The sequence below is a fragment of the Monopterus albus genome, unplaced genomic scaffold (assembly GCF_001952655.1).
Source record: "Monopterus albus unplaced genomic scaffold, M_albus_1.0 scaffold76.1, whole genome shotgun sequence".
Taxonomy (NCBI): domain Eukaryota; kingdom Metazoa; phylum Chordata; class Actinopteri; order Synbranchiformes; family Synbranchidae; genus Monopterus; species Monopterus albus.
The window spans coordinates 1,177,566-1,190,464 of NW_018127956.1; the positions used below are offsets into that span (position 1 = coordinate 1,177,566).

Consider the following 12,899-nt stretch of genomic DNA (forward strand, 5'->3'; position numbering starts at 1 on the left):
TGATCAACCAGTTCTAGGTAATATCATCCCATCTGGCGAGGTGGAAAGCCCTATTATTAATAGAAAAACTAGCTGGAAGTGGAACATAAGACTGTCCCAGGCAGATTAAATCATGGCAAACAGGACAGTTATTGTACATTGGGGATGTTTGATAATGACTTATAAATAATTGTTGGGACTGTAATAAATACCAGCTGACATGATACCACATTAAGAATTCAGATGATCCTCTCCCTTTTTTCTCTTGTTTGTACTTTGTGGATTGTTGTACTGTAAGTCACATGACTCAACCAAAGCCCATTGTAAATTACCCCAGAAATTTTTGACAGTAGTTTCCCAAATGATACATTCATCTTCATTACCCTTTGCATCAAATAATACTATTTTCATATTCTAAAGTATGTAGTGTGTGTGGGTGATGCTATTTGAAGTTTGTTTTCTGCTCATTTACAAAACCCACATACATTTTGTCAAATATAATATTGTTCGAGGTATCAGACGCTCTGAAAATGAGCCGCATGGTGTGTGGTTGTCCAGCAGGGGGCGCGTTTCCGCAGTTTTCTGTGTGAACCGGAACGGGATGGTTTCACTGTGCGCGCACATCGCTGTGGAGAGTTTCACGTTTTGTTTAAGTTAAAAATTTGACACTCGCATTAAAGATAAATGTCACTGTCGGACTGTTCTTCATAGAGAGCGGAAACATGAAACAAGATGTCAGGATACTTTTACTGGGGGAACGTAAGTCATTGCACAGCTCACCACACTAGCAAATATCAGCGGTTAGAACTAACTTGTAGCCGCTCCTCGGGGGCATTGTATTAAACAAATATATGTTTGCACTTTCCCTATTATGTAAAATTACATTGTTTGGTAAGCAGTTGGCGCTTTGCAAATGTTAATTTCCGTTATGCTAATGCAGCGTAGAGTTACGTCTAACAGTAAATGGTTAGCTGCTAGACAGAAGTTGGTAATTGTGGTTTTGTGCTCTCATTAGGTAGCTAACAGATTAGCTTTCCTACACCATGTAATATTACTCAGCACACCGTATAATTGGTTTTCCGCGTTAACCAGAGAGCATTGGCGTATTAGCTAGCTAGCTAGTTGTTAAAACTAGCTGCAGTCTGGCAATTTCCATATAAACCTATCTAAGTAGGTAGCTGGTTAACCCAACTATCTAGTAGGTTAATTAGTTATGACTAACCTTTTATGTCACCATGGTTCATTAAAGGGTTATTAGAGCTGGACAGGTAAGTATAATGATGTTATCAGGTGATCAGTATAGATGTGTCAATCACATTAACGTTATTATTGTCTGTTTGATTTAAGGGATGAAATCTCTGAATAGATGTTCTATAATACTGCTTCCTTAACTAGCTGCATGTCAGGATATTTATGTTAATGGCAGCATCAAGTTAAATTGCTAAGACTTATTTTTACAGTAATAGTTGCCACTTAAACATACAGATGATACTGGACCATTGAGTCTGTCTTTAGCGGCTCATCTCATCCTCTTCATATTTCTTGTCCTGACAGCCAAGGTGGGGAAGACGTCTCTCATCATGTCTTTGGTTGGAGAAGAGTTTCCAGAAGAAGTAAGTGTCCGTGCAATGATTCACTGCTGCAGTGAATCATTGCTGCAGTTTTTGCTTCGACTTCCTTTGTGCCTTGTAATGTTGGTTTATTTCTGTGTATCTGTGACTTATGCAGCATGTTTGGGGTTTCATCTGCTGCAGTATGTACTACTGAGTTTCTGTGTAATTTTGATGACCTGTCTTTGATTGTGTCTTCTTTTAATACAAGTACACTTGCTGGCAGATGTGTAAGATTGTAGGTACACAGTAGTTTGGTACTACTCAAAATGCCTTGGCGAATATTAGTATTCACAGGAAAGTGGTGTTAATCACTCAAATGATCACACATTTGAGCTGTAGTTGCAGCAGCCTTGAACATTTCAGTTTAGGGCTTAAATGTGTTTATTAAAACCACAAAGATGTTCATGCTAAATGCAAAATGTGGGTTTGTATTATGTGAGACCGCAGTCTGATTAAGTGGTGATGATGAAGTGAAGAGTTTATCTGTGATCTCACAGGTTCCCCCCAGAGCTGAAGAAATCACCATCCCAGCTGATGTGACTCCTGAAAAGGTGCCTACACACATAGTCGACTACTCAGGTAATGTGACATGAAGGCCAATATGTAGCATTGGTGTCAGTACTTGTAGCACATTAAGACACCAAAAAACAGTTTAACGTGTACAGTTTTATAAGCCACCAGTAATGCATTTGGGTGAAAATGGCATGATTTTCAGGTTTGTTTGTGTTTGTCCTTAATTCCAACAGAAAAAGAGCAGAGTGATGCAGTCCTCAGAGATGAGATCATCAAGGTAAGTACACCATCCAGCACTAATGAGCGTATTGAATATAGTTTATTGATATGATTGATTATTTTCCATTTTCTGGGTCCAAGTATTTATTTCTCATGCATTATTAGATGCACCTGAATCATTACTATTTCTTTTTTGTTGTTGTTAACATTTCATTACATGTTGTTAGCCTTTCATTCTTTCTGCCCTTTTTATTTTCATTCGTCATGTACACATTGTGGAAAGATTGTTTTTGTTTATGTTTTTTAATTGTTTTTTTTTTTGTTTTGTTTTTTAACTAAAGGCCATAACCAGTCTTATTTAAAACAGGCTGGTTTTCATATTAAGTGTTTGTCATTTGTATTTTCTTCAACCCACGCAGGCTAATGTTGTGTGTGTAGTGTATGATGTCAGCAATGAGGACACCATAGACAAGGTAGTAACCACCTGCTTGCTTTACACTGAGTATTTTTCATTGACTGTAATAAGTATACTAGAGGTAACTGATACCTGTTTAGAGAGTATAAACAAATGACCCTTGTGTCATACGCTGCCTTTTATTTTTCAGATCAAAACCAAATGGATACCTTTAGTAAATGGAGATGCAGAGAAAGGGAAAAAGTATGTGCAGTATGAGCTGTTGATGGATGTGTGTTGGCTGTGCTTTGCTGTTGAACTTTGCACTCCTTCCCATTGTTTGCATTCAATGCTAACAAACTTGGCAGTGGAGCAATTTAAGCTTGTTGTAGTCTTAAGTCACTGTGAAAACGATAGAAGAGCATCAATGAAATGTCCAAAATATGCAGATTGAGTTCATGCATTAATATTTGAATCCTATTTGCATGTCCTGTCCTCATATGCTACATCAGGCTTCCCATCATCCTTGTGGGAAACAAGTCTGATCTGCGCTGTGGGAGCTCAATGGAAACCATTCTTCCCATCATGAACCAGTTCTCTGAAATTGAGACGTGTGTTGAGGTGAGGCTGCTAAACGCTGCAGTTTGTACACACCTCCTAACTTTATCTTTGAGATACACACATGGCTGCTGGGCTCCACACAAATATTGACATTCCCACTTTATCTGATATTTAGACTTTGTGTGATTGTATCTCTGATTTTTTTTTTCCTCTTTCAAGTGTTCTGCAAAGAACCTGAAAAACATTTCAGAGCTGTTCTACTATGCACAGAAGGCAGTTCTTCACCCCACCGCCCCTCTCTATGACCCTGAGGACAAACGGGTCAGCCATCTTTGATTACCTTTTTTTTTTTTTTGCTATATACTACATATCTTTTTAATAAGTACAAACTCAAGCAGATATGGTTGAAGCACATATATGGTACTAGCTTTAAATAAAATGACAAGTATTTACAACTACACAAAGAGAAAACTAAAATGTCAAAAAGAAATAAAACAAGTTTACAGTCAAACTAAATATCCCAACTCACCCATTCTCCCTCTCTTTAGATGTCAGAACTACTATGACCATATCAACTTTAGTCATTAAAAGATAAACATGTATGTAATCATATTTCTTCGTGTACATACTGTCCATTAGCATGTAGACTTGGTTGTACATGCACAATCAGATGTAACATGGAGTTACATTCTATATAGTTGTATGGATATGTACATGGTGTGAAACCTTAACAAAAGGGAGTGTGGTTGTGCAAACTGTTAAACAATGATCTGATATGCTCTCTAACCCTGTCTAAGAAAGTAATATTGTTTTGTTTGGTGGTGTTTATTTTGGAACTTTTCTATACCCAATACATCCAGTTGATATTATTAAGACTTTCCCATATTTCCTAGACATTATAGGTAAGAACTTATGGGACGGTATTAGAAAGTACAATTTGGAAACAAGGTTATCGTTCCTGCCCATGCCAAAGATTAGCCATATTATGGAAATGGGATGCCAGTTGGAGAGTTAGCTATATGTCCATGTAAATGATGACTATTTTTGTCCTCCAATTTTTTTCTCCAGCTAAAACCACTGTGTGTTCAAGCCCTCAGCAGAATATTCTATATTTCTGACCAGGACAATGACCATATCCTCAGTGACGCTGAACTGAACAGTTTTCAGGTGCCAGCTAAAATTGCTAACATAATCTTGCTTCAGTTTTTATTTGGACTAAAAATGTTGTGTTTGATATAAAATAATCCATCTTTTGTTTTGTAGAAATCCTGTTTTGGGAATCCTCTAGCACCTCAAGCCTTAGAAGATGTTAAGACCGTTGTTTGGAAGAACACCAGCGATGGGGTGCAAGATAATGGCCTTACCCTAAATGGTAAAAATCTATCATGAATGATAACATGCAGCTTTAAATAGTGTTGCTGCAAGGCCACATTCACCTAATAGCCAAGTACTGTGGCTCTTGTTTTCCAGGTTTCCTGTTCCTTAATACATTATTTATCCAGAGGGGTCGACATGAAACCACATGGACGATCCTCAGAAAGTTTGGTTATGACGACAAACTTGAGCTGACTGATGATTACCTTTACCCAGAGTATGTACCAGTCATTTTATGTATATGTATTTGTTACGTTATGTCTCAGATTTGCTATATTTCTCATTGGTGTTCATGTGAATTTGTCTGTGTAACATTTCTTTGTGCACATTAGTCAATACCCATGTGTTTAAATATGTAATTGCTGTTTCTGTGTGGTCAGACTACGGGTTCCCGTCGGCTGCACCACAGAACTCAATCATTTCGGTCACCAGTTCCTCCAGCAGCTGTTTGACAAGTACGATGAAGTGAGTAGCTGCCTTTTGGTCACAGTTTTGCACTGAGTGCGTAAGTGTAACAGAAAAATGCTGTGGAGAATTTCCTCATTGTGAGTAAGTGGATTTTTTCTCTTTAAGGACAAAGACTCTGCCCTTTCGCCGGCAGAGCTTAGGAACCTGTTCTGTGTGTGCCCGTACATGCCATGGGGTGCAGAGGTGTACGTGACGGTTCCAACTACAGATGAGGGCTACATCTCTCATCATGGCTATTTTTGTCAGTGGATGTAAGTATCTCACTTGTTTATTGATATTTTGTCTGGCTGTTAGCATGCTATTGGTTTACACTCTAATGCACTTAATTGCAGTTTATATTCTGCACAGCCCAAAGTTCACATTTATGTCCACACTCTCACGTGCAGGGTTTCTGCATACTTTGACATCCACCGCTGCCTGGAGCACCTAGGGTACCTAGGGTATCCCATCATCACTGAGCAAGAGTCACAGACTGCGGCAGTCACAGGTGGGCAAGTATGAGTGACTCTTTTAATTGTAGGTAATCCAAAACAAAACTGCATGTACATTACAAAGGTTGAGACCATTTCCCTAAGGAATGTGGGAGACATACTGTATACCCTCCTTGAAAGCTTAATCCCAGTCTCATTGTTAAGTACTATAGGCAGATTACCTGCCTTGGTCTAATGTCATAAAAAGATTTAGATACATGTATATTTAACCTTGAGATGTGACTGCACAATCCCCTTTGTTCTGGGAGTTTGTAAATAGTATGTGTTTCTACACATTAACCATGCATGGTGTGACATATAGTGCACTCACCATACATGCTCTTTTGAGCTGTAAAAGAATCACAAGTATGGATTTGTAATTTTACCATGTGGTGAGTTAAGGCAAGTGTTAAGCTGTTTGTTGTTCTTGCAGCTAAGCCAATCTGATGCTAACAGACAGAATGGCAGTCCTATGTGTTTGTGCTCAGGGTTTATATCTTGTGTTTCTGCCTGTTTATACCTACAGTGACACGGGAGAAAGAGGTGGACCTGGAGAAGCGCCAAACACAGCGGTCTGTGTTTCTCTGCAAGGTGATTGGACCACGGGGGACGGGCAAGACAGCCTTTCTCCGGGGCTTTGTTGGCCGGAGCGTTGTGGTACGGCACCATCTGCTAGTCTGAAACTAAAAATGTCAAATGTCACAGTTAAAATTATAAGCTTATGCTAGTTTCCATAATCAATACTGATGATGCTGAAGTTGTGTGACGTGTGCTTTTTCCTGTCATGTACAGAGTAAGGGGAATTCCAGCAGTGCCTTCTCCCCCTATGCCATAAACACTGTCCAAGTCAGCAACCAGGAAAAATATTTGATTGTAAGTAGCTCCCATCCTGATCTTGCTGCTGACCCTTAACCTCTGACCTCAACTAATGTCTGACCACCACACTTTTTCCCATGCAGCTAAATGAGGTAGATGTGGAGACAGAGTTCCTGAAGGCATCAGACGCCTCCTGTGATGTCGCTTGTCTCATGTACGACACCAGCGACCCACATTCCTTCAACTATTGTGCCAGTATTTACAAGGTCAGTAGTAAGTTAGAGGAGCATTTAAAGGATATCATTTATGTTTTAGTTTGTGCTGTTTGCATAGGTTTCCAATCTGCTGTACACTCTTTGTGCTGGTGTTAGCACACAGTTAGCTTCTTAGTTAATAATGCAGTATTACAGTTCACTTGATACCACTTGTTTTTAAAGATGAAACCATGAAGGAGAGACAGTGTTGTAGATTTGACCTGTACTCTTTCCAGACTAAAGATCTTTTGAAAATGAAAATGAATCAGGGTTGTTTACATGCCAGTTTTCTTCTGTCAAATAATTATAAAAGCATTAAACCACCTATTCCAAAGGAATCCTAAATTTCCTAGGACCTCTATGAAAATAAAGTAAATATTCTTTGTGTTCTGCATCCCATATTTTACTTAGCAACACTACATGGAGAGCAACATCCCTTGTGTGCTAGTTGCCTCCAAGGTAGACCTTCCTGAAGTCAAACAGTTCCACGGGATGCCCCCAGCAGAATTCTGTTATAAACACAGACTTCCTCCACCGCTGCCCTTCTCCAGCCTGTTCCTCGACACCACCAGCAAGAACATCTACACCAGGCTCGCCTGGGCAGCAGTGTACCCGTAAGTTCTAGTCAGACAAACATAAACATCAGTCATACAGGGTATTGTTTAGTTTTAAAACATTGTACAATTAAAAAGTGGCAGAAAAGGATGTAGAAATGTAAAGGTCTCTGTACATTATTTGGTGTTGCTGATCCTCAGTCTTTTCCTGGTTTTGGTTTTTTCTCCCCTCTACTTCCAGACACCTGAATGGATCAGACATGAGTAACACATCCTTCTGGCTGAGGGTGGCGTTGGGTTCGGCTGTGGTTGCAGTTCTGGGCTTTGCCATCTACAGAGCTGTTGCCAGACTGAAATGACCAACAACCACCTGAACTTTTATTTGTTTTTGGGTTTTTTTCTCAACTTGATATTCCTTCCATCCATCATCAGGACCAGACCTCCAAAACCAGATCCAGAGCCACAGCTGTCTGCATCATTTTTTTCACTTTCTCATAAACTTCAGGTCAATAGATGGCAATAATCCAAAGGCAGTCGGAAGCTAGCAACTGTACTATTCTTTGTGCCCAGCTTTTTCTGCCTTACATCATCTAACCGGGCTAAGTAGGAGTTAGCCTGTCTGCACTTGGTACATTGATACACAAAGAATTACTACTGTTAATGTACATAAAGGTGCTCGATCAAAACAGAGGAAAGGTAGGTAGTAGTGTCAAGTCCACTGCTTTCCCCTCAATTATTTGAGTGTTAATGATGAGTCTGGAGAGTTTTTAAATACATGCAGTGTTTTCTAAATGTAATAGAAAGATGCCAAATTGACTAGGCTGAAGAACCAAAGGGCAGCACACAAAGTATTTTTAACATGGAGGAGATCCTGACCGGCTGCTTCAGTACCCCTCAGTAAACAACACTTCGCTATTTGATCAAGCCACCACAGATACAAGGTGTTCATATCTGACTGCCAAATAACTCCAGCAGCAGTGAGTAGTCAGAGCATGCTCTTTAACACATAGGCAATACTATTTTGCCTGAGAATGAAACATTTAAATTAGCTTGAATCTTATCTGTAACATGTTTTAGCAGTAAGACTGCTGAACTGCTGTGGCAGGGGGAGATTTCTCTTTATGCATGAAGGGAAGTTGCTTTAATGTGGAAGGATGACAGTTTCTATATGCATCTGCAAGAAAGCAAATATTTTCTCCTGCAGCACGAGGCCAGGCGACGCTTAAAAACTACAAAATGTTAAAAACATTTGCTCAGATTTATCCCTGCTTTCATTCAGACTCAGTTTCTGTTCTCTAAAATCAAATTAATTTTAATTGATACTGAAATAATTTGTTCACTCATACCTGCGACCATACATATTGTGGTCATTTTGTTATTCTCCATCATGAGCCAGCTTTGGTAATGTCTACTTTGTTGCTTAATATAGCTGGGGCCCTGCTCTTTCTGCAGGGCACACAAAATGTGGCTGTTTCCTACTGAAAGTGAACTGATTTAGATGCTTAATAAAAGACCAGAACAGACTTTTGCCCAAAAGACTAATGCTGTGGATGTTGGGATGGAAGGTATTGTATGTTGTGAATGTTCTACTTTATGTTGATATGTCTGACAGTTGGGGATAGATTATTATTTTGTTTTCTTTGTGACTGAGTTTAGTTTTTACCTTCGAGGATTTATAAATAAGTACAAGACTTCAGAGACACTGTTTACTGTGGTATTTTTATTAAGGAGCCATGAACCGTCTCCAGTGTTAGTTTCATCCTGTAGACTATGCATTTGAAGTTTATTAATTATAATTTAAGATGCACCTTATTCACAAAATTATTATTGCTAATAATAATTTGTTCTAAATGTAGTATTCTGCCTTTCTGTTAACAATTCATGTCTGTGATCCTTGTGTGTCTCAAAATGCAAGAACATGCCTTGGCAAGTGTGGATGCTTCTCTTTGGTCATTCAGCCTGAAGCTGCTAAACAAGGTAAATTTGATCATCTTACATCTGTCTTTAGATATAATAGTATGTAGAGGGTGATATGTATGTAATGTTTACTTTCATCAGCGTTAATCACTCTGTGCTGTTTGTGTCTCAGTAGCCTTTTGCAACAAGACACCAGCAGATGGCAGTGTTGCACGTCAGCTGAGAGAAGGAACAAGGTACCTCCTGTTCTGGAGCCAGTCCGAGAGAATTGCATGTTGGGATTTTGAGTGTAGTTTCATGTGGTCGAAAATCTGAAACAAATCTGATTAGTTACTGTGTCGTACATTACGGTTTTGACACGTTTAACCATTTTGCCAGCGATTCATTTCCCAGCGATAAATCTCTCAGACATACCCGTGTCGTGGGAACGTTGTTTCTCTGCACTTGTTTCCCAAAAGTAATTTTAAAACTTGTTGTTCATAACATAAGCAGTTTTTAGGTAATTCAGAGTGCGTGATTTATAGTTGTGTGTGTATATATACACTGACTGTGATTGCTGTAGAATGTCCTGAGGAGCATTTAAATGCTTGCTTACTTAAAAAGTCCCAAAATACCGCTCACTTTCTTTATTCTTGATCTTTGACCCATCACTGAATATCGTCCCTGTTTTTGGAGTCATTTCCAAAGGTGGGCTTTGTCTACAGTGTCTGATAGCAGTCCGTCGAGGGGAATAGGTGTGGGCTATACGAGAGATGGAGGAGACAGCTAAACAACTTGTGATTCGGTCTGATTATCATTGATATGCTAGGTAATTCCTCCGTCTGCTTTACTCGTGCCTACTACCTTACTCACACGCAAAGTGCGCTCAATAAGTTGACCATACCTTTTTGTAGAAGATGACAAAGGTTTATTGAGTTGCAGTATAAACAGTCATTAAAAGTGACTAAACACAGTGTGACGTTTGTATATTATGAATCTTCTGACCATGAGATAATATACAGATTGGAGCTTGAATGACAACTACAGAGCCTTTGGGAACATCTTGCTGCATCTACTATGTTCTGTACATTGTCAAGACTCAACAATGCTCATCGTTGGAACATTTGTGTTTTCAGTATAACGTGTGCACCAACAATGACTATTCATTAGTTCAACACTATATACATTGTTTTCTTTTCAGCAAGACCCTAGACTAGCTCGAATGTATCCAAGGACCAGACAGAAATTAACAGTATTATTAACGCCAAATAAAAGTGGACACAAGTATATCTTCTGCAGGTTTAGGTTGCAGTTCGGTTGAGAGAAGACTGCTAGTAAAAACAGCATAAGTTTGCATGAGACCTTACAAAAATAATACATATACGAAAACATTTTCTGAAATATTTACAGTGACTTTTTGAAATTGTCCTTTTACTTCTTTTTAGCTGCTTTGGCTGCTTTTTTCGGTGCCTTTGCCTTGGGCTTGGCTGCCTTCTTTACTGGTTTTGCCTTCGGCTTGGCTGCCTTGGGTTTCTTCACTGGCGCCTTTTTGGCTTTCGTTGGTGTCGCCTTTTTCGCGACCTTTTTCACTTTCTTTGCAGCGACCTTCTTGGGTTTCTCCGGTGTCTTGGACACCTTCTTGGGCTTGGCCGCCTTCTTGGGTTTGGCGGGCTTCGCTGCCTTCTTTGGCTTGGGAGCTGGCGCTGGTTTGACTGACTTTTTGGAGTCCTCAGGTTTGGTCAGCCTGAAGGATCCTGACGCGCCGATGCCTTTGGTGTGGCGCAGCATCCCCGATGCCACCAGCCTCTTCAGGGCCATTTTAATCTGCACATCGGCATTGTCGCCCACCTTGTAGTTCTTCCTCACGTACTTCTGGATGGACTGACGGGACGCTCCACTCCGGCTGGCGTCGTGAACTATGGCCGCTTTAATCATCTCCGAGTACTTGGGATGTGAAGCGGGTTTCTTGGGTTTGGATGCCTTTTTGGCTTTGCTTGGAGCCGCCGACGTCTCTGCCATGGTGACTTAGTTTTGAGTAAGTTAACTGGAAAAGTCTTGGAGGTGTAATTTCACCCGGTTCAGCTGGTACACCGGAGCGTCGGAAATGGCAAAATATATGAAGCGCTGGAGAAAAAGCGTTTCCCGAGAAAGTCCGAGTTGGCAGACAACGTCACACTTTCAGCTTTGAGAGATAAAAATATTGTATATATCCACACAAAGTGACGCGTCTATACTCTGGATCACTTTACTGTCTTATTCCACAGGCGCTCCAGTGAGCCTATGAAGCCTATCTGCGGACGTGATTGAGAACACCAACTGCCAGCAGCTGATCTAGCGGACTCCATGGAACTGGCGCCGTCCCGTTTGTGTTTCTTCATCCTCCTACTCCTGACAAATATAAATACCACGGCGGAGTACTGATCCACAGAACATTATGGGCTGATAGCAGAGACATTGGGCTTCCCGGGAACACACTTGTTCTCCTCGGTCCGCGCCGGCGAACAACTTTTATTCCAGGAAAACCCGCTAGAAGTAATGCGTGCTGTGAACAATTTTGCACAATTCGTGTTAAATTGACCCAAACAGACGGAACCGGGGGTAAAATCATTCAATGCATAACGAAATTTAATCTATACTTAAACGGATGCACGCGGCTTGGTCGGTGCAGGATTCTGTTTTTGCTTTTAATACATCGATACATTTTCCCAACTAACACAGTCCGGCCATTGACTTTGAGTGACGTGGTAGAGATTATTTACTGTTAAACCTCCTATAAATTAAATGTGTCAGTATCTAAGTTACAGGTGACACTTGGGACGATATTATGGGCTTATATAGGTTGAAATTCGATGGGTGGGTCCGCCGTGTTTGCTGGTTTTTGGGCAGAATTGGTTATAACTGTCACTATGGCAGTCTCCACTCGAGCTTCATTGTCAGGAAAGTTGCCAACACATCCTAAGATCAGGAATTCAGTTACCGGGTTCTAAAATTGATCCCTATATTTTGGGCAGAGGCGTAAGTGGTTACTCTGTGACCAGGTGTGAGTCCAGCTGCAGAGGGGGGCTGCGCTCGGAACCAAAGTCCTTCAGTATAGGGCGCAGTGACGGCTTTCTTTTGTTCAGGAACTGGCGCATCAGACCACAGTCAATGACAGGTTGGACACTGGGCTTTCCTCAGTTATATAACTGTCGGTGGTGCCAGTCCAAAGCAGGAAAAACCTCTCAGATAAGGAACTTTACAGTTATTCAGTTTTATTTGTAGTATTTTAATATCAGGTCTGATGTCCCTCCCTGCAACGCCATTTTGATTCTTATATGAAAGTCACAAACACTAGAGTAGTGCTTTCCCCCGACTTTTCTGGCATATTTATCCGACTTATTTTACACTGTTTTTGGATAATAACATATTTACACTAATTTACATCAGACACAGTGGTAGCCTACAAAATAACCTCGGACAACCAGGCAGCCTGTCAGAGAGCTGGTCCTGCCTGTTCTGAAGCAATGAAGTGTCTCCTCTTGTTCAGATGACATTATGTCAGATTATTATGCATCACCTGTCTGTTTCCTATATTGTAGCCGAAAAATAATCTAGCCTAAAAATGTTAAATTGAGTTACATTTAGTGAGGAAAATGAGTGTCTACCCATGTGTCCACCTGTGTCCTTACAGTGAGTTGATGACTGTGTGAGTGTGTGTGTTTAACAAGAGGGTGGGCGAGGGACTGAATGAGTGAAAACGAAGGGAGGGTGAAGGAGTGAGTGAATGGGTTTTTTTTTTCATGTGTGAC

General features: G+C 40.5%; 3 protein-coding genes across 8 annotated transcripts in view; 2 read left to right on the forward strand and 1 right to left on the reverse strand.

Annotated features, from left to right (window-relative positions):
- The first annotated feature begins 585 nt into the window (after window positions 1-585).
- rhot2 (ras homolog family member T2) overlaps window positions 586-12,899 on the forward strand; it is a 13,313-nt gene continuing 999 nt past the window's right edge. The window contains exons 1-22 of one of the 5 annotated variants that reach the window (XR_002275423.1): window positions 586-738; window positions 1,534-1,592; window positions 2,090-2,171; window positions 2,339-2,382; window positions 2,744-2,797; window positions 2,930-2,982; window positions 3,231-3,339; window positions 3,499-3,600; window positions 4,348-4,446; window positions 4,543-4,651; window positions 4,750-4,870; window positions 5,034-5,118; window positions 5,227-5,372; window positions 5,508-5,608; window positions 6,118-6,248; window positions 6,384-6,464; window positions 6,551-6,673; window positions 7,073-7,275; window positions 7,457-7,911; window positions 9,131-9,192; window positions 9,305-9,368; window positions 11,376-12,838. Coding sequence is in view for 1 of the 5 variants with exons in the window: in XM_020606290.1 (XP_020461946.1) it covers window positions 702-738; window positions 1,534-1,592; window positions 2,090-2,171; window positions 2,339-2,382; window positions 2,744-2,797; window positions 2,930-2,982; window positions 3,231-3,339; window positions 3,499-3,600; window positions 4,348-4,446; window positions 4,543-4,651; window positions 4,750-4,870; window positions 5,034-5,118; window positions 5,227-5,372; window positions 5,508-5,608; window positions 6,118-6,248; window positions 6,384-6,464; window positions 6,551-6,673; window positions 7,073-7,275; window positions 7,457-7,574 (1,857 nt within the window). In the remaining 4 variants the exon portion in view is untranslated. Of the gene's footprint in view, window positions 739-1,533; window positions 1,593-2,089; window positions 2,172-2,338; window positions 2,383-2,743; window positions 2,798-2,929; window positions 2,983-3,230; window positions 3,340-3,498; window positions 3,601-4,347; window positions 4,447-4,542; window positions 4,652-4,749; window positions 4,871-5,033; window positions 5,119-5,226; window positions 5,373-5,507; window positions 5,609-6,117; window positions 6,249-6,383; window positions 6,465-6,550; window positions 6,674-7,072; window positions 7,276-7,456; window positions 8,914-9,130; window positions 9,193-9,304; window positions 9,915-11,375; window positions 12,839-12,899 lie in introns of those variants that run through there. The other 4 variants (XR_002275424.1, XR_002275421.1, XR_002275422.1 and 1 more) reach the window with 4 other exon arrangements.
- The window catches only part of rhbdl1 (rhomboid, veinlet-like 1 (Drosophila)), a 52,336-nt gene continuing 48,625 nt past the window's right edge, over window positions 9,189-12,899 (forward strand). Inside the window, exons 1-2 of one of the 2 annotated variants that reach the window (XM_020606293.1) lie at window positions 9,189-9,192; window positions 9,308-9,368. The gene's annotated coding sequence lies outside the window, so the exon portion shown is untranslated. Of the gene's footprint in view, window positions 9,193-9,260; window positions 9,369-12,899 lie in introns of those variants that run through there. The other variant, XM_020606292.1, reaches the window with a different exon arrangement.
- Window positions 10,035-11,379, reverse strand: h1-0 (H1.0 linker histone). Its single transcript, XM_020606294.1, has one exon. It carries the CDS (start codon window positions 11,128-11,130, stop codon window positions 10,543-10,545), a length of 588 nt encoding a protein of 195 aa, XP_020461950.1. The 5' UTR covers window positions 11,131-11,379; the 3' UTR covers window positions 10,035-10,542.